This window comes from Cynocephalus volans, chromosome 4, assembly GCF_027409185.1.
Source record: "Cynocephalus volans isolate mCynVol1 chromosome 4, mCynVol1.pri, whole genome shotgun sequence".
Classification (NCBI taxonomy): domain Eukaryota; kingdom Metazoa; phylum Chordata; class Mammalia; order Dermoptera; family Cynocephalidae; genus Cynocephalus; species Cynocephalus volans.
Window position 1 is genome coordinate 22,047,753 of NC_084463.1, and position 23,498 is coordinate 22,071,250.

Consider the following 23,498-nt stretch of genomic DNA (forward strand, 5'->3'; position numbering starts at 1 on the left):
GCAAGAAGTGATGAGGGCTTGACCCAAGAGAGTGGTTGTGAGGATGTTCAGGAAGGTGAGAATAAGCAGCTTTCACGAGCAGGGAGATCTTATGAAGGATCTGTCCAGAAGAGATAAAGATGTAGAAGACAGTGTGTGGAGGAGGCTAAGCTGAAGTTACTGGATACAGGCAGGCATGTTTAAGTCTGGGTCTTATATGTGGGCATACAGCTGTGGGATGTAGAAGTGAGAATGAGACAGGTGAGGAGGCTACGAGGTGGGGTGGGGGTGCTGGGTGGGTGGAGTTTATATAACTTGGTGGTTTGAGCAATGGCTAGAATATATATGGGACAGGAAAACTTGTGGAAATTTTATTGGCCCCTGAAAACTAGGATTGCCTGGTCAGTTTTCATACAGAATTGATGGTCTAATTTGGAATGATCCAGACCCTTGTGCAGTCTCTTCATATTCATTTCTATTCAGCAAACATTTAAAAATACTATGTGCCAGGCAAAGATTCAAGGTAGGTGATTCTAGTTCTTAGATTTTAGACTTTTTAAGGTAAGAATGTTATTGGCTGAAACTAAGGGACCTGAAAGGGAAGTTTAAGCGGATCGAGACATGTATCTCTTGGATCTAAATGCTGTCAGTGATTTGCAGGATGTACTGAAGGTGAAGAATTCAAGGGACTAGCAGTGTTTTCTGTTTGTGCTGTGTCCATCTTGGAAATGAGCAGCATCATATACAAATAGTGGCAGTCTCAGTTAATGATGGTGACTTAGAAATCCAAAAAACAGCTGTAATTTAAAAATAAGAAATGGGCTTTCCTTGGTACTAATAATTAACATTACCAATAAGTTTTTAGGAGACAGAGACTACACAGTTCTGTAGAGATAGATACAGAAAGCACACAACATTTTATAGTATTTTAATACTATATTTTATAGTATTATAATTTTATAATGTTTATGTGTTATTTTTAGAATTTTCCCCACTTCATGACTGTTTCAGGACTAGTAATTTGAAGTGGGCAGAGATGAGACAGGAGGGTAGGTGGTGATGAGAAGGAATAAAAAGATAATAATAGGAGATGAGTCCCCCTTTTCCTTACAGCGATTGTGAACCTGCTCATTTATCTTAAGTTCAATTTTATAAACATCTGTTGAGGGCTTACTGTATATAAAACACTGAGCTCAAAACCCTAGGAAAATACAAAGAAGAATACAAATAGTGCCCTTCCTTCAGGAACTCTCTCTCATGCTTTTTTTTCACATTTAGTAGTTTGGTTCAGGTAATGCCACATTTGTTTAACTGCAAACTAATGCATCATTTGGAGTTAAAATAACCAACAGTAACTTAAGGGAATCAAGTGATTCATGGACTATTGATGATAATTTCACAGGAAAAGGGGTTGTTATTACTGGTGGTGGTGGTAGATCTATTTTTCAGACTTTCCACATTTTCTTGGTAGAGAAGAAAGATATTTTAGTTTACAGAGATCCACAGACATGCTTTGATGGGTATCTTAGTTCACTTTCTGCTGCTATAACAAAATATCACAGATTGGGTAATTTACAAAGAACAGAAATTTATTTCCTTACAGTTTGGAGGCCGGGAAGTCCAAGATCGAGGGGCTGGGATCTGGTGACGGCTTTCTTGCTGCATCATCACATGGCAAAGGTGGAAAGGCAAAGAGAGGTAAAGGGAGGGAGAGAGGGAGGGAGAGAGAGAGCGAGCAAACTCATCCTTTTGTAGGGAACCCACTCCTGTGATAACGACATTAATTCATTCATGAGGACAGAGCACTTATGGCCTAATAACCTCTTAATGGTCTCACCTCTTAATATTGTTACAATAGCAATTGAATTTCAGTGTAAGTTTGGAGGGAACAAATGTTCAGACCATAGCAATGGGCATCTTTCTCTGCCTTGCCCAAGAAGCAAAATGGATGAAAACATGGAAGAAATTTCGTAGGGCAGAAAAGGAAATGTCTCTCAAAGGAGACACTACAGGGAATATTGAAGGGTTAACTTCTATTTTAGATTTTGATCAGGACTCTGGGATTTTTAGCCAGACTACCTCAGTTTGCCACTATGTTTACCTCTGGTAGTATTTAACTTATTACCTATAATCCCCTGGGTGCCCAGAGCAAGGTGGGATTTAACAATACAGATGCTCTTCAACTTATGATGGGGTTACATCCCAATAAACCCATATAAGTCATGTACATATATGTGGGTGTGTGTGTGTCAAAAATGCATTTAGTTCAGATCCCCTTACTGCTCAGCCACCAAGAAAAAAATGCGTTTAATACACCTAACCTACCAAACATAATAGCTCAGCGTAGCTTACCTTAAACATGCTCAGAACACTTACATTAGCCTACAGTTGGGCAAAATCATCTAACGTGAAGCCTATTTTACAGTAAAGTGTTGAATATCTTGTGTGATTTATTGAATACTGAAAGTGAAAAACAGAATGGCTAATTGCTGCCTAGCTTTGTAAGAGGGTATTGTACCATATATTGCTAGCCCAGGGAAAGATCAAAATTCAAAGTACAGTTTCTACTGAATGTGTATGGCTTTCACACCATCACGAAGTTGAAAAATTGTAAGTCAAACCATCGTTAAGTCAGGGAACATCTGTGTAAAGATTTTTGTCCAGCAAACTGACACTTAAGCATTGGGAAAATTAAAACATGAGGGATGATTGGGAATATGCTCAGATATTGGGTGGGTTGAAACCATGTTGTCACATGATACACCATGACTCTTTCAGACACAAGGAATTAAATCAGGGAGATTAGGGTATGTCCTCTCACTTTGACATACACAATAGGGGTGTGTGTATGTAGGTGATAAAATGAGGGTGTGTCTGTCTGTATGTGTTATCATCATTGAAGTAAATAGATACATTTTCTCTAACTTAGAAACAAAAAGCCTAAACGTCTCCGTGTCCCTGGTTGCAGTGGTAGCATTCGTACTACTTTTCTATGCTACATAATAAATTACCACAAACATAAGTACTTAAAACAATATACTTTTACTGTCTCACAATTTCTGCAGGTCTGAAGTCTGGCCATGGTTTAGCTAGGTTCTCTGCTCAGGGTCTCACAAAGCTGAAATCAAAGCATTGGCCAGGCTGTGTTCTCATCTGGAGGCTCAACTAGGGAATGATTTGCTCTGAGCTCCTTCAGGATGCTGGCAGAATTCATTTCTTTGAGGTGTAGTATTCATGGAAGCATCTTTGCTGCTTCAAATCTCTGATCTCTTGACCCTCTTTTAAAGGGGTCTTATTAGGTCAGACCCACCCAGGATAATCTCCCTTTTTATTAATGTAAAGTCAACTGATTAGGGACTTTAATCACATTTGCAGAATCCCTTCACCTTTTCTGTGTAGTGTAACCTATTCGCAAGTAACTTCTCATCCCTTTGCCATTTTTTGTGGTTGGAAGCAAATCACAGATTCTTCCTGTACTTCAGGGGAGGGGACCATAGGAGGGTGTGACTTTTGGTGGTCACCCTGCTATGTGTCTGCCACAGCATGCTATAGTTTACATAACTTCCATCAGCAATCTTATTGACAGAAAAATGTTAAGCTTATTTTTTTTCTTTTTGCATTCGTATTTGGTGGTAGTGGAAATGAACTTTAGGTTATAGAATAAATGTAGCTTGGTAAGGGACAGTTTAGGCAGTTAGACCATCTTTACCTCCAAGCTACTTCCACAAACCACTGAACCACTTTAGAGCTGGTGAAGAGCCAGGAAAGAGCTGTGGGGAAGAAATGAACAGGACTGCTTTTTTCAGCTGTAGGTTTTTCTCTTGGGCAGAGGGAAAGGTCATGGATAATTTTCTTATTCTCTTCCTGGCATCTGAGATTTTGGAACAGCAGCCTGCAAAATAATTAACATCTGATGTGAATAGCAAAAAGAAAAAGCAAGAAAACACTTTATGACTAATCATGTCTTTAGACAAATTATTTTCATTTTTTCCCTTTTGATAGTTTACTTGTTTTTCTCATTTTGAGGTTGGAGTTAATTGGGGAGGTAGAGAGAAAATGGAGATAAAGATTTCTTATTTATGCCCTTGCCTGGAATATGAAGAGAAGAGCAATAAGAAATAGGCCACCAGATATGCTAACTGTTAGACATGAAAACATAAAGCCCTAGTCAATTTGCATGGCTTTCTTGTCAGTGTAACCCAGGGCTGGGGCTTACTTTCTGCCATTTATTTGATGGAGTGCCTGGCACACGGTAAACACTCTAAGTAGCTGTATAATGAAGGAAGGAAATTAATCTTCCTAGATGGTAGAAGAAAGAATGTGAGGAAGCAGAGATTTGAATGCGGCAAAAATGAGAGTTTACAGAAACCTGGGCCAGGTTTGGTAAAAGAGGTACAAGACAGCAAATGATTATTGCCCAGAAGGAGGAACCAGAGCAACTGTGGCTCAGAAAGCCTGTTAGGATCAGCAGAAAACCAGATGGAGGTGAACTCTGTGTGATCAATGGCTCAAGTTTATTATTTGGACTTCTTAATTTTTTATTTTTACCATTTTATTTTGGTGTACATATTTAAGCCAGTGAATCTTTAGGCCAAGTTCAGGTAACTGAAGAGTCTTTATACATAGTTTATATTGTCTACATCTAAGGTATGCTACAAACGCAGTCTTGAGGAAAATGGGAAATAACATCTTTCTAAAGACAGGCTTAGAAATTCAAATCCAGTAAGTTACGATGTTTCTTTTCTCTGGTAGCGTGGTTGATTTATACCTGATTGCTAGGCCACCATTCACAGGTAGAGCCAAAAAAGCAGGGTATAGACCACCAAAAACGAGACCAACCAATCCAGCCCGTGTTACTGTACAGGTTTCACAATTCAGATCACCTGTACTCAAAGGTAAACTTATAAAGCCATTGTAAGATACATGTGCTGTCAAAAATGGGATCACTGTCATTGGTAAGCCAGCAGCTATACAAGCCTGTGTCACATTCAAGATGCGTTGAAAAAGACTGCTCTTAGGTCACAGAGAGCAGCATTAAGTCGAATGAATGTTGATCCATGTACAAGTAGATTCTTTTCTGCTTCTGGGAGCTGGTTAATTTTTCTGGTTATGATATCTAAAATTGTTAAATTTTCCTTGACAATATCATCTGGTTCATGATTTTTCATCTTGAGCCTTATGCTCTACTTTGTCCCAGCAGCCATTGCCTCCCCCGGTCTTCTTCAACCATGCCAGAGTTCACTGCATCCTTTGCTCTACTCGCCACGGAGCAGCCATCTTTCTATTATTAGAACTTAAGCTAATAGGCTTATTGAGTCAGCACAGTTTCTAAAAACTCTTAACTGGACTTCACTGGCCTGTGGTAAGCTCCACTTCCGCCAACTGGTCCTGTTGTGGCCTTTGCCTTTGTTATCTGTTAAATGGACAAATTTTAAATTTTAACTGAATTAATTTGAGAAACAAAACAAAACAAAACAGAGCAAAGCAGAACAAACATGATTTCCAAATTGGGCAGCCCTCTGAACCAGAGCAGGTTCAGAAAACTCCAACCAATAACATGATCTGGCAGCATTTATAGGAAATGGAAGTGCAGTGTAGAAACAGCTTAATTGGTTACAGCTTGATTGGATAATTGGTTACAGAGCCACCTGCAATTAACTGAAGCTCAACTACTGTAGTTAAACTCTGTATTAGTTTGGACTATTAGGCTTAGTGCAGGAGCCTAATCCAAATCAATGGCCTCCCACAAGTTTTATTTAACAAATCCAAACATGGTGGCTTTTGCTTTTAAAATCTCACTATGAAATAAGCCAGGCACAGAAAGAGAAATACCGTTATGTTCTCACTCATAAGTGGGAGCTAAAAAAAGAAAATCCCACCCTGTGCCTTTGGACCAAGAAACAGTCTTCATGGGGCTCTTCTCCTTTGTATGTACATACATACATAGGGGTAAATCCCCATTGTTTTAGATGAACAGTCTCTGGGTTAGTTTGACCATTAGTAACCTGTCAGTAGTGTATCAGTTTTCCCCTGCCTTGCCTGGAAGTTAACTTTTCTTACACTCATTATTGTCTCAGAGTTTATCTTTCTTTTATCAAGTGGGAGAGGAAAAAAGCTAGAAACTAAAAGAACTTGAGGACTAGCACAGAAGAAAGTTCTCTAAGGTCTTTGAGGATGTTGAAAGGAAGTTTCGTTGAGATTTCAGTTCTTGGGGATAAGGCCCATGTCTTGATGCCTAGTTCTTTTCAGACCTCTATAGGCCCTCGAGGAAGCTCATCCTCTAGCTGTGGTAGGATGGTATCGCCGTGTTTTGTCCAAATAGTTTGGTCTCTCTCAACCCCTGCACCCTCCTACCCCCATTGTCTTTTTATTACTGGGCAGCAAAACTTTCCAGGAGGTCTGCTGAAGGTGGTTTTCTTCACCAGCATGTTGCCTGGGTTGAGGCTAAGTGTAAATACCTAATTAACAGCAGTGACTAAGAATAAAATTTATACTCATAGAAGGCTAAGAAGTAGTCCTGTCCAAGGTTTTCTGGGGATTGAACTTATCATCATAAAAAAGTAATGGTGGTGGCAGAAGGACATAGCTCCAGTGAGATATGTCAGTGCAGGAAGCCTGGAAAGACCTTGGCAAGACTGTAGTTGGGACAGATTGGAATGTCTGCCTGCTCAGAAGTATGAGCCATACGGAGCACATCACACCTGTGCGACACAATCTGTACTGGCTGCCCACTGTTTCCAAAACAGTGATTTCTCTCGTTTAGGTGAATTATACATTTAATATGTTGCTGTCTGGCTATTGGTAGTACAAAAACAATATCGAACATTTGGTCCTGGGTTTATTTGACTTCTTAGGGATGGAAGTAGCAAGCTCAGTTGGTTGTGCTTTTAAGAGAAGCAAATGTACAACCTTTACTGATGCCTTGGGGTTTTTGGACATTTCTCACAGGACTCTGAGCAATCCTGTATAATTTGAGCTTTTACTAATCTCCTATCATGCATTCAGACAGCTCATGCTTCTGCTTAGCTCCTGCTGATTAGAAAGAATTTTGCACTGTGTCTAGCACATAGTAGGCACTTGGATGGTATTTTGATAATTATTATTTCTCACAAATTTGGTATAACAACTTTAGGATGCTCCATTTCCTGTTCTTACCATTCTTTCCCTTTGAATTTACATTGAATGTAATAATTTAACATAAGATCCTTTCAGTTATGATCAGTTCATATCCTTTGGCATTATGCCAAGAATATTTATTTGAAAATGTCATTTCTTAATTTTTTTGTATTTTTCCAGTCTTGTTTCATCAGCTTTGTTAGTGTTGTTTGGTTCTTCTAGGCATAATTTTGCTATTTGGAAGGTATTTTCTGTAAGTTTCTGAGAATGATGTTGGTAGCACTGGTCCTGTGAGTGGCTGATAGGAGGGTAGTAGCGGTGGTTACTAGGGAATACACTATGAATTTCTTTCCTTTTTTTTTTTTTTTTAAAGATGACTGGTAAGAGGATCTTAACCCTTGACCTGGTGTTGTCAGCCCCAGGTTCTCCCAAGTGAGTGAACCGGCCATCCCTGTATAGGGATCCGAACCCTTGGCCTTGGTGTTATCAGGACCACACTCTCCCAAGTGAGCCACGGGCCGGCCCTTACACTATGAATTTCTGAAATAGGGTCTTGGGTTGCTTTTCATCTCCCTAATTGAGTCCAAAAACCTTTAAGTCTTGTAAGTAACTCTGTGAAAATAATTAATTAGGCAAATTGAAATATCTTCATCAGAGAAGTTAATTTATATGCCTCTCACTATTTTTTTAATGTGTCAATTTCTCCACTCACCTGTTTGTTGATACAAGAACCCAGAACCACTGGTAGTATTAATCCTTGTCAGCAACATTGGGAGTTGGGGGTGGGAATCGATGACAAGTGTGATACCACCAAGTAAGGGGACATTTCAGATTATATATGATTTTCTCTAACCTGTATTCACATTTTATTGGATAATTACAAGTTAGTTTGGGGCACTGTGTAAATCTAAAAGACCAGATTATGTTAATATTGACAGTTGGATGGTATAACAAAAATTTCTATTTTACATTTTTTATCAAACTCCCTTGAATTTTAATTTGTGTGTATTTTTGTCTATCCTCATTTAGGATTATTAACTGGGTAATTTATTTTTCTTATAAATGCTTCAGTTAAAAGTAGGGAAAGCATTGGCTGGTTAGCTCAGTTGATTAGAGCGTGGCGCTGATAACACCTGTGGTCCAGTGTTTGATCCTTGTACTGGCCAGCTGCCCAAAATAAAAATAAAAATAAAAAGGAGGGGTTGGTACAGATTAAGGATAAAAAAGCTGCTACTTTTATTAGTTCTATCCTTTTGTCTGAAATTTGACCAATTTCCATAGCGTTAAATTCAGTTTATCACAGAGGCTGGGAATAGCCACAAATGAGTATGACTGGGCTTTAATTTTATTTTAATTAATTGATTGATTAATTCCTTGGAACCCTGTTATTATTTCAGCACACTCTAATACCTGGATGGTGGTACTGGATCCTATGAAGCCTGGTGGACCTTTTGAAGTGATGGCACAACAGACTTTGGGAAGAATGAACTCTACCCTGAGAGTTCATGATGTCTTATTTGGAGATGTCTGGCTCTGCAGTGGGCAGAGTAACATGCAGATGACTGTTTCACAGGTAATTTGTAGTAATAATAAATAATGTTGATGGCGATCAAGAAGGAAAACCAGAAGGAGGGCTGTTTCTATTTATTGAGTACTTACCATGTGCCAAGATCTGTTCTGAGTTCTTTGAATGTATTAATTAATTTGAGTTAACAGCCTTAAGAGATAAGTTATTGATTAAATCAGTAGTTACTGATTGGCCCTAATATATTCTATATACTTTGTTTCCTTTAATAGGTTAAAAACTTGGAAAGATTACTGTTTTCCCTAGCACTTTCACCAAAATGAGTTTCTTCTCAAGTTGATATATTTTTTTTTTGTCTTTTTGTTATTATCTTCTTCACCTTTGAAAAATATTTAAATTTGGGATTTAAAAATCTCTACAACTAGACCATGATCTCAATTTATTTCTCTTTCTGAAAAATTTATGAAATCGAATCCTTTCATGTACTTTATGATTTCTTATTTTGCTTATATAGCTTCTATTTCTAATAGTTTCTTCTTTTCTTTTTTCCTTTTATAACCTATGACTAAATTATGCTACTGTAAAGATCTTTTGATGGACATATCAACTTCATTTTATCATTAGTTTCTAATTCAGAATCTAAATTGTTGTATTTCTGTTTTCTTAACCAATATTTTACTTACTCTTACTTCTTGTATTACTTAAATATATGGATGCTTTTTGAATTGAAATGTTTATTAAACTAAACTTTGACTGGACTCTCTTTTAGCATAAGTAAATGGAAGCAAAATTGAAGTTTTATCTCTTAATAGAAAGCATGGTTTTATATAGAAGTGGAATTGCTGTCAACTCATTAAGGAAAACAGTACTTTCCTTAATGCTTTAATTGCAGTTCCCTGTTTGCACAGAAAGGCATGGACCAGATCTGTTTGTTTCTGTATAGTCACTTTCACAGTAACAGTCTATGCCAAAGGATCCCATCCCATTTTCTGTCAAGCCAAATCAGATTTTGATTAAGAGTAAACACATCCTTTCTGCCTAGAATTTCCTCTTAAGCATTTTCTGTATTAAGCTAGAGCTGCAAGCTCTAAGATTAGGGGAATAGAAAACAAATTCTATCTGAAACATCCAAGTGTTAATTTTTATTTTTTGTTTTAAATCATGCACTTAGTTTGCAAGACAGCTTTTTAAGTGCTGGCAGTTCCAAAAGCCAAGTTTTCTAGTCTCTTAACAGTCTATAGAACCTCATTTTTTGATCTAAAGGATGCTTTACATGGCTTCCCCTTTATTTCTTTTCCTCCTTTTTCCCCTGCGGACTCTCAACTGACACACACACACACACAAACACACACACACATATCACCCATACACATATCACCCAGAATATCCACACACACAGAATATCCATCTCTTTTTTCCTTCCTTCCCTCCATGTGACTTTTCTGAGGAGGTAAGATTCCCACTATAACCTACCACTCTTCACATTCAAATGAAGGAAATGGCAGATTGTATGCCCATCTTGTTGTTAGGGTAAAGTGGAATTTTAAAAATCGAGTGTTATTTATAACACTGAGTGAGATGTTTATAAATGGAAAAAAGTCTAAATGTTCATCTGTTGCCTCCTAAGTCAGAGTGGGTCTTAAGACTTGGATATTTCTAGTTAGGCTCAGAAAAAGATGACCATTGTCAGTCAGAAAATCCACTTTTCAGTATTTTGGCAATCCTCACATTCCTGCTTTACAAGCAGAGAAATTAAAATCCAGAAGAAAAGGGCTGGTACGACATTACAATAAAAGATTCACAGGAGTTATGATGGCTGGCTTATTTATAGTTGTTACCTTAACTTTAGAACTGCTATGTGAGTATAGTAGAAGGTAAAATAACTTACAGAATCCCAAATTCTTTTAAGTAAATAAAGTTTCTGTGTCCTTTAATGTGCACATGAGCATGCACACACATACACACACACACATATAGACACACTCATACACAATTTTTGCTCCCTTATGCAGACCCCATGCCAGGATTCTCTGAGGAAATAGATTCTTGACGTGTCTTCATTAATTCAAGAATGTGGTATAAAGGTTACAAAATGAACACCAGTGAGCAGCTGCTTTGATGGTGAATGGGTCCAGTCCCTAGAGAGGCAGCGGTGCTCTGTCTCAGCCTCAGCAGCGTTAATGACTTCAAATACCTTGGTATTCATTTACATCCTCATTTAAATACTTGGTTGAAAAATAATTACACTGAGGTGTTTGGTGAGATGAAATCTGATCTCAGCAGATGGAGTAAGGCTTCTCCTTTCATCAGTAGGGAAACCAAGTGTCATTTAAATGAAAATCTTCCTGAAATCTCTTTATTCATAAATTTGCTGCCAATATCCCTGAGGAAATGCTTCCATCAAAAAGGCATAGTGATATTGGGAAAGGATACCAGAAGTAATTGTCATCAGGTACAGCAGGAATTTTTTCCGCCCCTCTTTTTGTTAACACTTTCTGTGGCTTTCAAGTTTTGGGTGGAGATAACATACAAATGCAAGTTTGAAAATGGAAGTTTCCCAGCCAATGTTTTGGATTCAGTTTCATGTGCTGGTAACAATGTAGGAGAGTGCCAGCCACCCTGACTCTATTGGTCTCGCAATACTCTACAGTGTTAGGAATGGGGCTAAAAGACAAGTATCCTGTTCGCCCATACTTCCTCTCTGAGCTGGCGTCTCATTGCGATGAGGCACTTGAGTTCCCAGTAAGTGCGGAAGCAAGTGTGGGTGGAGAGAATGAAAGCAATTTCATCCACCGTTTCCATGGAAGCAACATATGATCCTTGGTGTTAGTGCAGAACTGAATTTCTAGGGAGGTGACATTTTACAGGTACTTGCTGCTAAAAAATAATTTCCCTGCCAGAACATACTGTGAGTGCATTAGCCTGTTCTTAGTGTTTATTTTACATTAAACTTGCCAGGTAAGATCCTGAACGAATAAGTCTGTATTTCCTATGAAATTTTCCTGAGACCATATGTAATCTCTGTTCTGATGGTGTGAAAACCGGTAAACTCTGACAGGCTAGAGCTGCTGCTACTCAGGGAGCATTTCAGGCTCTGGCTCTCATTGTGACCAGAAGAGCCATTTCATTTGCAACTGGCCATCTTATTGGCTACAGCAGGCTCAGTGGCAGGTTGAAAGGGGATTCAAGGGGCAGTATATTTCAATGTAATGCTCTGTGGGGCACCCTGGCTGCTCCATCATTTCTCTTACACTGTGGACTGGAGGGCCAGCTGTATTCTCTGTGGTGGGTGGCAGGGAAAGTGAGCCAGCTGCACAGTCTATGGCTGGTGGCCAATGGAAAGTGTCCAGGCTTCCTGTGCCTCTCACTGTGGCAGCCCAGAGTCAGCTGGAGTGCTTGTTTCCTGAGGCCAGTAGTAGCCCGGCTTCCTCATGGCCCTGTTAGCCCTTTGTTTTGGGAGGAGCTGGTCTAGTCCAGAGGAATAGAGAAAACTCAGGAAAAAACATGCACACAAATAAAAAACCAAAACAATATATTTCTGATATATTCTTTTTAAAATGAAAGGAAAACAATGAAAAAAATCAGGATTAAAGGAAATAGCACTTTTATGCAAGCTCACAGAGGAATGATGCTTAACAGGACTAACAAACTACTCAGCATAGTGCACACATTCTTGTCCAGAAAAATCTAACCAACTCCTGTTATGTTCTTGGCAACTGATGATGTTTCATAAAGTGATTTGGGTAAATGTGATTCATCTTTGGATGGACCCTTTTCTTTGTTTAATTCCTTGAGATTGTACTGAGCTGTCACCCTGAATACCACCTTTCAAATCACCATTCCTCCCATGGTCTTCTTTGGTGATATACCAGGACTGAGATGAGAATATAAGCATTTTGAGACTGATTTCAGTATGTTATAGTAGTTCAACAATCATTTCTCAGGTGTGTTTCTTTTGAATACATTTCTCGTGTGGTATGGATTACACAAATCTACCTCCCCAAGGTTTTCTTGGCTCCACATGGGCTCCTAAGCACCATTTTTTAAAGAAGCTAATTGCCATGGCTTTGTGTTATCAGAAAGTTTTTCAGAGTAGAAATATTTTAGTTTCAAGATATCACAGTGGTCTAAGTGACAGTCAGTATTCTGTAGCCTAAACTACTCCCATGGGTTTCTCTTGTCTAATATAGAACTGCCCCTTAAGATCACAGTCTTCATTATGTTTTTACCTCTTGGGAGCATGATTCATCATGGTCTCTGTTGGTCAAAGTGGATCAAGGGGATTTAATAATTGGTTTTGATTATTCATTTGTTCTCAGTATATTGAAGGCTCAGAAGGAGCTCAGAGGGTTAGCTAAGAGGTGTTTGCTAAGAGGTGGCAGGCCAGTTCACCATCCAGTAGGTTAAATGACATTTCCATTTCTCTCCTAGATATTTAATGCTACAAGGGAGTTGTCTAACACAGCTGCCTATCAGTCTGTCCGTATCCTCTCAGTCTCTCTCGTCCAGTCAGAGCAGGAGCTGCAGGACCTTGCTGCCCTTGACTTGCAATGGTCTGAGCCCACATCAGGTATGTGACTGCTTAAAAATGTGCCATCTCATATATAATGGGCTAGTGCCCTAAGTGGAATCTGTAGGCCTGAATTTGGTTCTTATCTATTCATATTACTAAGCTATCCTTTTATTCATTTCTTATTGACTCTCCGTCCCACTCCTGGCGTGACTGCTTCATGTTTCTTCTCAAGACTCTACCAGTGAATCTTCCTCCTTGCTATTAGGAAATGCCCCTTCCTTCAACTGAAGTGAAAATATTGAGGCCCTTCAGCATGAGCGCTACCAGCATCTCTCCAATGTCTTAACTCTCTATATTCTCTTCTTCTCATAATTCCTTGGTTTCTGTGTCTGAAGACAACTGGCTCTGTTGTCCTTTCAGGGCTATCTCTGATGAGGGCTCTTTCTTCCTCCAGAGTCGTCTTCTATCCCTGAGGCTCTGTTCTTTTCCCCCTCTGTCGATTCCATACAGAATCATTATTTCATGCCTATTCTGTGTCAGGCTCTGTGCTAGGCCCCAAGGATACAGTGGTGACTAAGGCAGACATCCAGTCCCTGCTCTCAGAGCTTAGCCTTTCTTTTATTCTAAGGAAACAAAACAAAGCTGAATGTAACAAACACCCTTCTCGTGGTGCTTCATCTCTGCTTTGTTAAACCTTTCTGGAACATCTTTTGTTTTTATTCTTTTCACTACCTTTCCATTGTGTACACTCTTTAACCCTTTGTAATCTGGCATCCGCTTCAACCTCAACAATTTATTCACCTCAAGGTTATTACTCTTCTAATTGTAAACTCTGGAGCTCTCTTGAGCCCTCTGCAGCATTTGACACTGTGGACCACCCCTTTTAGAAAGTGCATGTTCCTCCTAGCTCTGGTGGCACTTCCTTTTCCTAGTTCTCCTCCTTTGTCTTCTCCCTCCATGTTTCTTTGCTGCTTCAATCCCTTCCTTCAGAGGTGGTCCCTATGATCTTTGTAGGCCCTTTTCTTTTTTGTCTTTATGTGCTTTACCTTGGTGACCTCAGTTGCTCCTACATTTTCAAGTGTTAATTCATTCAACGAATATTTGAGTGCCTACTATATGCTAAGCACCATTCTGAGTGCTGAGAGTATAACAGTGAATATCACACAAGAATACCTGACCTCATGGAGCTTGTATGAGGGAATTCAGAAAATGAATAATAAAATTAACTCAATTACATATGAAGTATCTGATGATATCCAGTCTCATACTATCTGAATTCTTCCTATAAGAGAGCAGGAACTGAATGGATTCAGGTATATTTTTGGATGAATCCTTTGCTCTTTGAACTCTTATGATATGTTATCCAAAAGTCATGAATCAATCAGATTTGCATAATGTATTATACCTTGCTATCTGAACTCCCTTTCACTCTCTGAACTCAGAGACCAAATAAATTTGGATATCAAGGGATAGGTTAGATGGTGATGTGTGCTAATGAGACAGAACTAAATAAATAGAATACTCATACATCAGGGAAGGGAAGAAATAGGGAGTGTTGTGGCTGGGTTGGGGCAATGGTTTGCAATTTAGAGTAGCTAGGGAAGTCCCAACTGAGAAAGTCAACATTTCAGTAATAGCCTGGAAGAGATGAGGTGATGCAGAGACCTGGGGAAGAGCATAGTGGGTTAAGTCTCTCCCACTTTTAGAATCTCCCCTATTTCTTCTGTTGTCGCATCTCTGGCTGCAGCTAGGAAAGGTTTTCTGATTTTAAGGATTTGAAATTAGATTGGACCCACCTGATGATCCAGGACACTTTCCCTCTGTCAACGTCCTTAACCTTAATCACATCTACAAAGTCTCTTTAGCCGTGTAAGGTCACATATTCACAGGTTCCAGGGATTAGGGTTTGGACATCTTTGGGGGTCTATTATTCTGCCTACCACACATTCTCATTCTCAAGCATTTTCAAGTGACTTTTTCATTTTCTTTTTTCCAAGATGTGGCTACAGGCTCACCTCCAATCTTATCTCCCACTATTCTCCTTTTGTAAACTCTGCTCCCACAAAATACTTTCAGAATATTTCTTATTCTATGTGCCTTTTCATATATTTTTTCTTCTGCCTAGAATGCCAGCTCTGTTTATTAAACTCCTGTCTATCGTTCAAGGGTTCCCCACCTCTCTTCTTTCCTCCTATTTACTGTTCCCCTCTACCTCCCTGTCAATGAATCCACCTTTATGGCAGCTACCTACAGCCACCCAACACCAGCCAACAAACACGTACTGAGTATTACATCCTAGACACTGGGGATACAAAAGTGCATGAGATGAAGTTTCATCTTCAGGTAGCTAATAGTATAGTGGGGTAAGGGAAAAACTAAACAAATTATTATAGGAAAGTGTAGTGATAGAGCTATGCAGAATATTATGGAGGCTGGTGTTTATTAGGATTTTTATGGTCTGCCTCTCATTTGATAGTCTTTCTTTGTTGTTAAAACCCCCTCATACTTGTTTGTACCTCTTGAGGCCATATTTTGCCGTATATTTTATTCAGCTGAATACTTGTCTTATTCTTTAAACCATAAGACCTATGTGGAGAGGTTTCATGTTTCTCCATATCTGTTTTATTACTGGATCCTAATCATCTAGTAGTTCCTGACACATAATAGGCGCTCAGTCAATTTTAATTCATTTGAAATTGATTTGAATTCCCACCATTACATTCTCTACTTGTGGGGTGCCAGGTCTGTATTGAGTTTGGGTCTTTTACAGTGCCGAGGTGGTGACTTGTATACAGTAGGCTTTTAATAAACGTTGGGTTGAGTAGGTCTCATCAGTTGTGTGAGTGTGCAGGTTTCCCTCTTCGTTAGCTTTCCCCTAACGTGAAAATTGCTGCTCTGCCTGTGTTGGTTACTGGGCAGTATGGACAAGTGAGATAGATATTAATATTCCTAGGATCAGAGGAACATGTAAATGATGGGGAAGCATGGGGTGGCCTACTTGCCTGGCCAGAGAGTTTTGGCTCCCTGATTATGTAAGTGAATTATTTATACTTGGATTGAGAGCAAAATAGTTACCATCTGCCCCTGTCCCAGGCAGAGAGCACTATTTCCTCATTAGGAAAAGCATTTTGAGCAACTGAAAAAAGAAAATGAAGACAGATTAAAAACAAAAAAAAAACTATCACTAAGGCTATAGTTTTCCCCTTTGGAAAACATTTCTCCTTAAGAAAGTTTTGAAAAAGATAGACCAATATGCTTGGTCTTGATGCTATATCTTCTCATTGCCTCTCAATCTTATCTTAAGAAAAGTCTTAGAAAGAAACAAGGGATAACCCATACCCACCCTTCTCACTTTGACTCTTCTAGTAGCTGCAGTTTGTATCCATCTAATTTTTCACTGACTCTTTTTCTTTCACTATTTCTCTGAACAGAAAACTTAGGCCATGGAAATTTCACATATATGTCAGCAGTGTGCTGGCTCTTTGGCCGTTACTTATATGACACTCTGCAGTATCCCATTGGGCTGATCTCCTCCAGCTGGGGTGGGACACCCATTGAAGCCTGGTCATCTGGAAGGTCACTGAAAGCCTGTGGGGTCCCTAAGGAAGGGTAAGAAAGCATTCTATAGTATGGGAGAAAGCCTACCAGGGAATTATGTAAGAGAGGATGATGGTCTCCTTTGCAGAGTTAAGTATATGTTGGATGTCCAAATATGTACTGAATGTGTGGAATTTATTCATGCACAGATAAAGTATTATTTTTACTGTCATCATCACCACAGTCATCTGAGAATTTCAAGAAGCAATTATGATCCTTTTCTTTAATAACAGTAATAGCTATACTTACTGAAAGTTTTCTATATGCCATTCACTGTTTTAAGCATTTTATATATATCAATTCATTTAATACTCACAACAGCTCCTTCAAGTGTAGATGCTATTAACATACCATGGATAAAGACACTAAGTCTCAGAGAGGTTTAGTAACTTGCTCATGGACATGATTAGTAAGTGACAATGTCTAGGCTCGATGTCTGTGCTCCTAACCACTGTCCTGTATTGCCTAGAAGAATAAACAGTCTAATAGGAAGAACAAATGTATAAATATGTACTCAGAGAAAATATATTTGTATACTGGACTATGAAAGCCCACTTTGGAAAAACTGGATCAGGAAGAATACTTGGGGGGTCAGGAAGAAAGGGCCAGTTAATAAAAATCCTGATACTAATATCAACATAGAGATGAACACAGTGTGACCAGCTTTCATGGACATTGTCTCCTTAACTCCGGGAAGGCCTCTGGGAGGAGGATGGATGGTTTACATGAAGGCTTGGCTGCAGAGGACTAAAGACATTCAACTTCAGAAAAGAAAGAATGGCATTGGAGGGAGTGCCAGAAGCAGCACACGGTGTAGAGTCTAAAGCCAGATCTCCCAGATCTCTGGGGAGGGAAGGGATAATACCTATGGTGTAGGGAAGGGGGCATTCTCATACACAGCTGCTACGAGGATACATTTATATAAGTATTCTCCAGAGAAATTTGAGAACATGTTCAAAGCCTTAAAAAAATGTGCCTTTTGACCCAGCAATTTAATTTCTGGGAATTTATCTTAAGGAAATAAGTATGTGTGCAGTGATTTACTACAGGAAGATAATCATGCTTATTCATTGCTTTTAAGATAATCATTGATTATAAAAGCAAAAGGTTTCGAACAACTTAAGTGTCTATCCTGTGAGTACTAGATTAAATAAATTTATTGCCTATGTGAGAGACTCATAATAAACATTCCTCACTCTGGCTTCAATTACCTTATCTGGAAACTGAGATGGCCTGCTTTGAACTTACAGAAAGCTGACTGATACACTTATCATGGGTAGAAGCTAGAGGTGAAATTCAGAGACTATTCACATGTATTCAAGTGAAATAGAGTGGTTCAATTTAATTCTGTGTTGCTTTCATCGGAAGTTTGCCTCAAGTGAAAGCCAATAGACACCCAGCTTAGGGATAATCATGTGATTAGTCACTAGCTCTCTGGTGACGCTTGTGCATCTTATCGATTACAGGTTCATACCATATGATTCTGTAACTGGACCCAGGGAGCACTCTGTTCTCTGGAATGCCATGATCCATCCACTACGTAATATGACTCTGAAAGGGGTGATATGGTACCAGGGTGAGTGTTCACTTGGCTATTTCTTCATTGTATCAGTTAGCTTTTGCTGTTTAACAGACCACCCTAGAGCTTAGAGGCTTAAAATAACAATAATTTTATAATTTTATGTAGCTCACTGTCCTTTGGGTTAGCAGGGTTGTTTTTCTGTCTGGGATGCATCAGATAATTTCTGCTGGAGTCTCTGATGTGTCTTTGGCCACCTGGCAGGTTGTCTGGTGGCTGGATGACCTAGGATGGCCTCTCCCTCATACGTGTAGACTGGGGGCTGTCCATCTGCTGGGGCACCATCATTCTCAGGTGGCCTTTCATACTTCAGCAAGCTAGTTCAGACTCATCTGTCATTTACATGGTAGTCTCAGGGATTCAGGTACATGGAAAGCGCAAAGGCCAAAGCTGATTGCCTTTTAAGCCTCTGTTTGCATCACATATGCTGATGCCCCCTTGGCTGGAGCAAGTCACAGGCCAATCCAGAGAGCTGTGGGAAAGGCTACTACCTCAGGGCATGGGTGACAGAGGGGAGTAATGTGTGGCTGTTTTTGTAGTCTACCCCAAACTTCTCTCACAATTTTGACTGTTTTAGGGGAGTCCAATGTAAATTATAACAGGAACCTGTACAATTGCATGTTCCCTGCACTCATTGACGACTGGCGCCAAACTTTCCACCATGGCTCCCAGGGGCAGACCAAACGTTTCTTCCCATTTGGATTTGTCCAGGTATGTGTTGAGAGAAAGAGGGTTTATGGGCAGTGGTGTGGGGATGTGTTATTTAGATCTCTTTCCTGGAATTCATTTTTTTTTTCCCTCATAGTGTGAGGTCAAGAACTGAATGTAAGGCTTAAATCATCTCATTTCACTGATGAGACAATTAAATCTTTAAATAAAAGTTAATAAGTAATATTTCTTCCTATTTAAAAAGTATTACAGGTTTGTTGAAGAAATATTAAAAAGATAAGCAAAAAAATGAGTTAAAAACATTGATAATTCTATAATAAATAAGCAGACATTTTCTGCTCATGTATTTTCGAAATCAAATCCATACCATAATACTGTACCATATCTTTCTTTTTCTCCTAATGTCATATTGTGAACATTTTTTATGTCAATAATATTAATCTTCAATACAATTTATAATGATTGCAGAATATTCTGAAATATGGTTGGTTGTACTGTAATTTATTTAACTAGTTCTCAATAGATGGGCACCTAGGTTGTTTTAAACTTTTGCTTTTATAAGCAGTGGTATGTTTATTTTCCTTGTAGCTAAATCATTGCACACATGCCTAATTATTTCCATAAGAGAATTTCCTAAAAATGAAATTGCTGGGTCAAAAGGAAACCTTTATAAGACTTTGAAAATGTCCCAAATTTCTCTGTGGAAATTTAGGAGTTTGTATATGTTTATCCTCTAAGCAACAGTCAGTGAGAATATCTGCTTCCTCACACTCCCCAACTTGCTATTATCCCTTCCACCCCCTCAAATGCACCATGCTCTCTCACTCCCAGACCATTGCACATGCTCACATCTTTCTCTCCCATACTTTCCTTGCTAATTTTTAATCATCCTTTAGGTTTCAGCCTGGATATTAGTTAGGAATCTTCCATGACTATCCAAAGTCTGGGTTAGATGCCTCTTTCCCCAGATAATGTGCCTCTTCAGCACCCTCTACTTCCTCTTTTTACTTGCTTGTAGGTTGCACACATGACCATATTTTCCTGGATCACATTTTATATCTCTAGTACCAAGTTGGTCAGCACTCATTAAATAATGGCTTAACACATGAATGAAAGAATACATTAAAAGAAAGCATACTTTTAATTAGAGGTAACTAGTTAGAAAGATTCTGCTTTCAGACTTGCATAAAAAGAATTAAACATATTTGTCCAAGTTCATAATTGCTTTGCCTCACCCATTCATATGACTTTCCAAGACCTAGACTTTTTAGCAGGGTGGTAGTTCTGGCTTTTCTAGAACATAGGAAATTAAACAAGTAAGGTGTTATAAAAACAAGGCTCAATTCACAACATAATAACAGAATAGGCTTTCCTATTTGTATTGGAAGTACATAGTTCCAGATATCTGCCTCTGTGTATCCCACAGATACCTTCTTCTCACCATCCCTCCGTCCCCACTACCTTGTCCTATTGCACCATGCTCTTTTTATGAATGATTTTTATAGCCTTCTTTCCACTTAAAATGCCTTTATGATCATTTTCTCTCTTCTTTCTTATATTTGTTTTGACTTTGAAACAAGATTATTCTGCTCATTGTTTTCAAAATAGCAGCTCCTGTCACCAGTTCTATATTACTGCTAGTGGAAACTACATTTGGACTTTGGAGTTACTTTTTTCTCTCTTAGTCTGTGTACATGATGATATGAACACGACTTCAGCCAATTCAAATAAAAGTATGTGTTGAATGCTTATTATGTGCCACGAACTGTGTGAAGTGCTGGAGATATAGCATGAATCAGAGAGACCTATTCCTTGTACTTATGCCTTACAGTTTAGAAGAAGTCCCTTGACCTCCAGGCTTTATCATCATCAACAAAAAATGTTGGTTACTAGTGGAAAACCAGAAATATAAACATACTTTCAAAGGGAAATATCAAATATGACAAAATAATGGTTCAGAGCATGGGTCTGGATCTAGACTGGTTCAATTTAGATTCTGGCTCTGATTCTTCTTGAGCTGTGTGATTTTGAACAGGATATCGAACCTCTTTGTTAGTTTAAATATTAAATGATTTAATCCATGTAAAGCCTGGCACATGCCAGATAATGTTATTGTTTGTCATTATTAAGGAGAGAAATGAGAAAATCTGGAGGGACAGCTGGTCTGTAAGGAAAGATGAATTGCTTTATAGAAGTGTTGAGTTTGAAATCATGGTTGCAGTAACTAGAGAGCAGTTAGAGATGTAGGACTTGAGCTCTTTGGATAGATCAGGGCTACACATGTGTATCCAAAAGTTATCAGTAGAGAGGTGACCAGAAGCCTGGGAGAGAAAGAAGAGGAGGCAACTTACTGGAGTCCCTAAAGGTATGCTTTTTAAAAACAGGTTTGAAGGAACAGTGGTACAGACTGCAAACTGTAGTATGTTGTTTGTAAAATCCTCTAAGTGTGGTTAGTTTTATATTCTTTGGCTGTATATGCCCTTATTGGCCACAGTATTTCTACTAGTCACCGTGGGAGAATGAACAGTGCTCCACTCTTGTCTCAGATTAGGTAAAAAAAAAAAAAGAATTTCATTTGGGTATAGAGTATGCTGGTGCCCCCATGTGGCCAGTGTGTAGTAGTGCAGTCAGTGAAATCAGAGTGGAGAATTGTTGCAGCAATTACCAGCAAACTGCCATTTTGAGAAAACTCCCTTGGCTTGAGGGGCTGTTATTAGCATTCCTTGGTGTTGAGCTTCAGGCTAGTATCTACCATAGACTCTTTCCAGTGGCTTTGTTGTGGCAGTCCTCATCATGTCATTGGCTGGTGAACATGTTTCCACTTGCAGTCTTCTGGGTGCTGTGTGGAAGAAATAGGGTGACTCACTGGATCTTTTTATTCCCATTTTCTAGTTTTCATGAGATTCCTTTGTGAAGTTTCATCACCTTTTATCATTTCATATGTTAAAGCCAATTTGCATAAGAGAATTTTAATGAGAGAATTGAAAATGTCCCCTTAGTTCCATATCATAGCCAAGGCTCCTTTCTATTACTATTGCAACTCCTCCATGTTTTTCTGATGGTTTTCTAGTCTTTCTGGAGCAACTCAGAAAGTGGAGAACGTCCTCTAATCAAAGCTTTATTTGGCTGCATTTGTAGGGATGATGTCAGGTATTTCCTGGGGTATGTGAGTAATAGGACTAAGTGGAATAGTTTGTTTATAATGAAGCTCCTCTGGTGAGGTCAGACACTTTGAAATGAGGTCAAAAGACAATGTGGTTGCTGGCCCAGACTGTTCCCGGCTTGTGGTCTGATTTACTGTTAGGTCATGGGTTGTAAAGGAGAGATAATAGGTTGATGCCTCTCATTGGCTGGAACTAGGACTAGGAATAAGATGCTATCTAAATCAAAGAACAGGGTGACCTAAACATCAGAAAAGGAAGGAAGGAAGAAATAGTGGGACCACATACGTCACAGTAATAGTAAAGAGTTTTTCTGGGAGGTTTTGCCCTTTTCAGGAGTAGGAGTATATCAACTTTCAGTCTAGATGAAAATAAACCTGTTAACTCAGTCTGTTTACAGAATCTGACCACTTCTCACTACCTTTACCGCTCCTACACTTGTCTGAGCCACCATCGTCTCTCCCTTGAATTACTGCATCCTAACTGATCTTCCTTGCTACTTCTACCTGTTCTCCCTTTTTAGGATTTTCATAATACATCAAAGTGATCCTTTGAAATGTAGATCATATCAGAAAGCTCCAGTGGCCCCCAATGACTGAAGTCAACAAGGCCCTCAAACGAGATCTGCCCCGTGCCCCTATGACCTCCCCCAACCACACCTGCTAATTTTCTCTTGCTTAGTCCACTGGCTGCTTTACTTTTCTTTAAGCACAGTAGACATGCTCCCATCCTAGGGCCTGCCATTTTCTTTTCCTTCTGCTTAGCAAGTTCTTTCCCCACTGTATTAGTTTTCTATTGCTGCATAACAAATTGCTCTGTATTTAGCAGTTTAAAACAATACAACACACATTTATTATCTTATAGTTGGTATGGGTAAGGATTCTGGGCATGCATGGCTCACCTGAGTCCTCTGCTCAGGGCTGCAGTGAAGGTGTCAGACAGAGCTGGGGCCTCATCTGAGGCTTGGGGGTTCTCTTCCAAGCTCATGTGGTTGTTGGCAGCATTCATTTCCTTGAAGCTGTAGAACTCATAGCAGCTTACCACTTGAAGGCCAGCAGGAGAGAGTCTGACTTCTAGACCCTTTTTTAAGGGCTCACCTGACTAGGGCAGGCTCACCACAACCTTCTCCTTTTGGTGATCTTGAAGTCAACTGATTATTTACAAAATCCCTTCATCTTTGTCATGTAACAGAGCATAGTCACAGGAGTGATATTCCATTACCTTTGCCATAGTCTATTGGTTAATAGCAAGTTACAGACCCCTCCGCCAAAGGGGAGGGTATTGTATAAGGGTATAGGTCATTGTGGGTCATCTTAGAATTCTAACATACCCAGCTATACTCATAGCTTCCTCTCTCAC

The 23,498-nt window shown here is 39.2% G+C and overlaps 1 protein-coding gene and 1 pseudogene across 2 annotated transcripts in view; one reads left to right on the forward strand and one right to left on the reverse strand.

Moving 5' to 3' along the window:
- The window catches only part of SIAE (sialic acid acetylesterase), a 35,494-nt gene that overhangs the window by 5,658 nt on the left and 6,338 nt on the right, over positions 1–23,498 (forward strand). For both annotated transcript variants that reach the window (XM_063093802.1, XM_063093803.1), the window contains 5 exons: positions 8,493–8,668; positions 13,052–13,190; positions 16,565–16,742; positions 18,197–18,306; positions 18,887–19,020. In XM_063093802.1, coding sequence (XP_062949872.1) covers positions 8,493–8,668; positions 13,052–13,190; positions 16,565–16,742; positions 18,197–18,306; positions 18,887–19,020 — 737 coding nt within the window. The remainder of the gene's footprint in view (positions 1–8,492; positions 8,669–13,051; positions 13,191–16,564; positions 16,743–18,196; positions 18,307–18,886; positions 19,021–23,498) is intronic.
- LOC134374942 (transmembrane protein 126A-like) lies at positions 4,426–5,147 on the reverse strand (annotated as a pseudogene).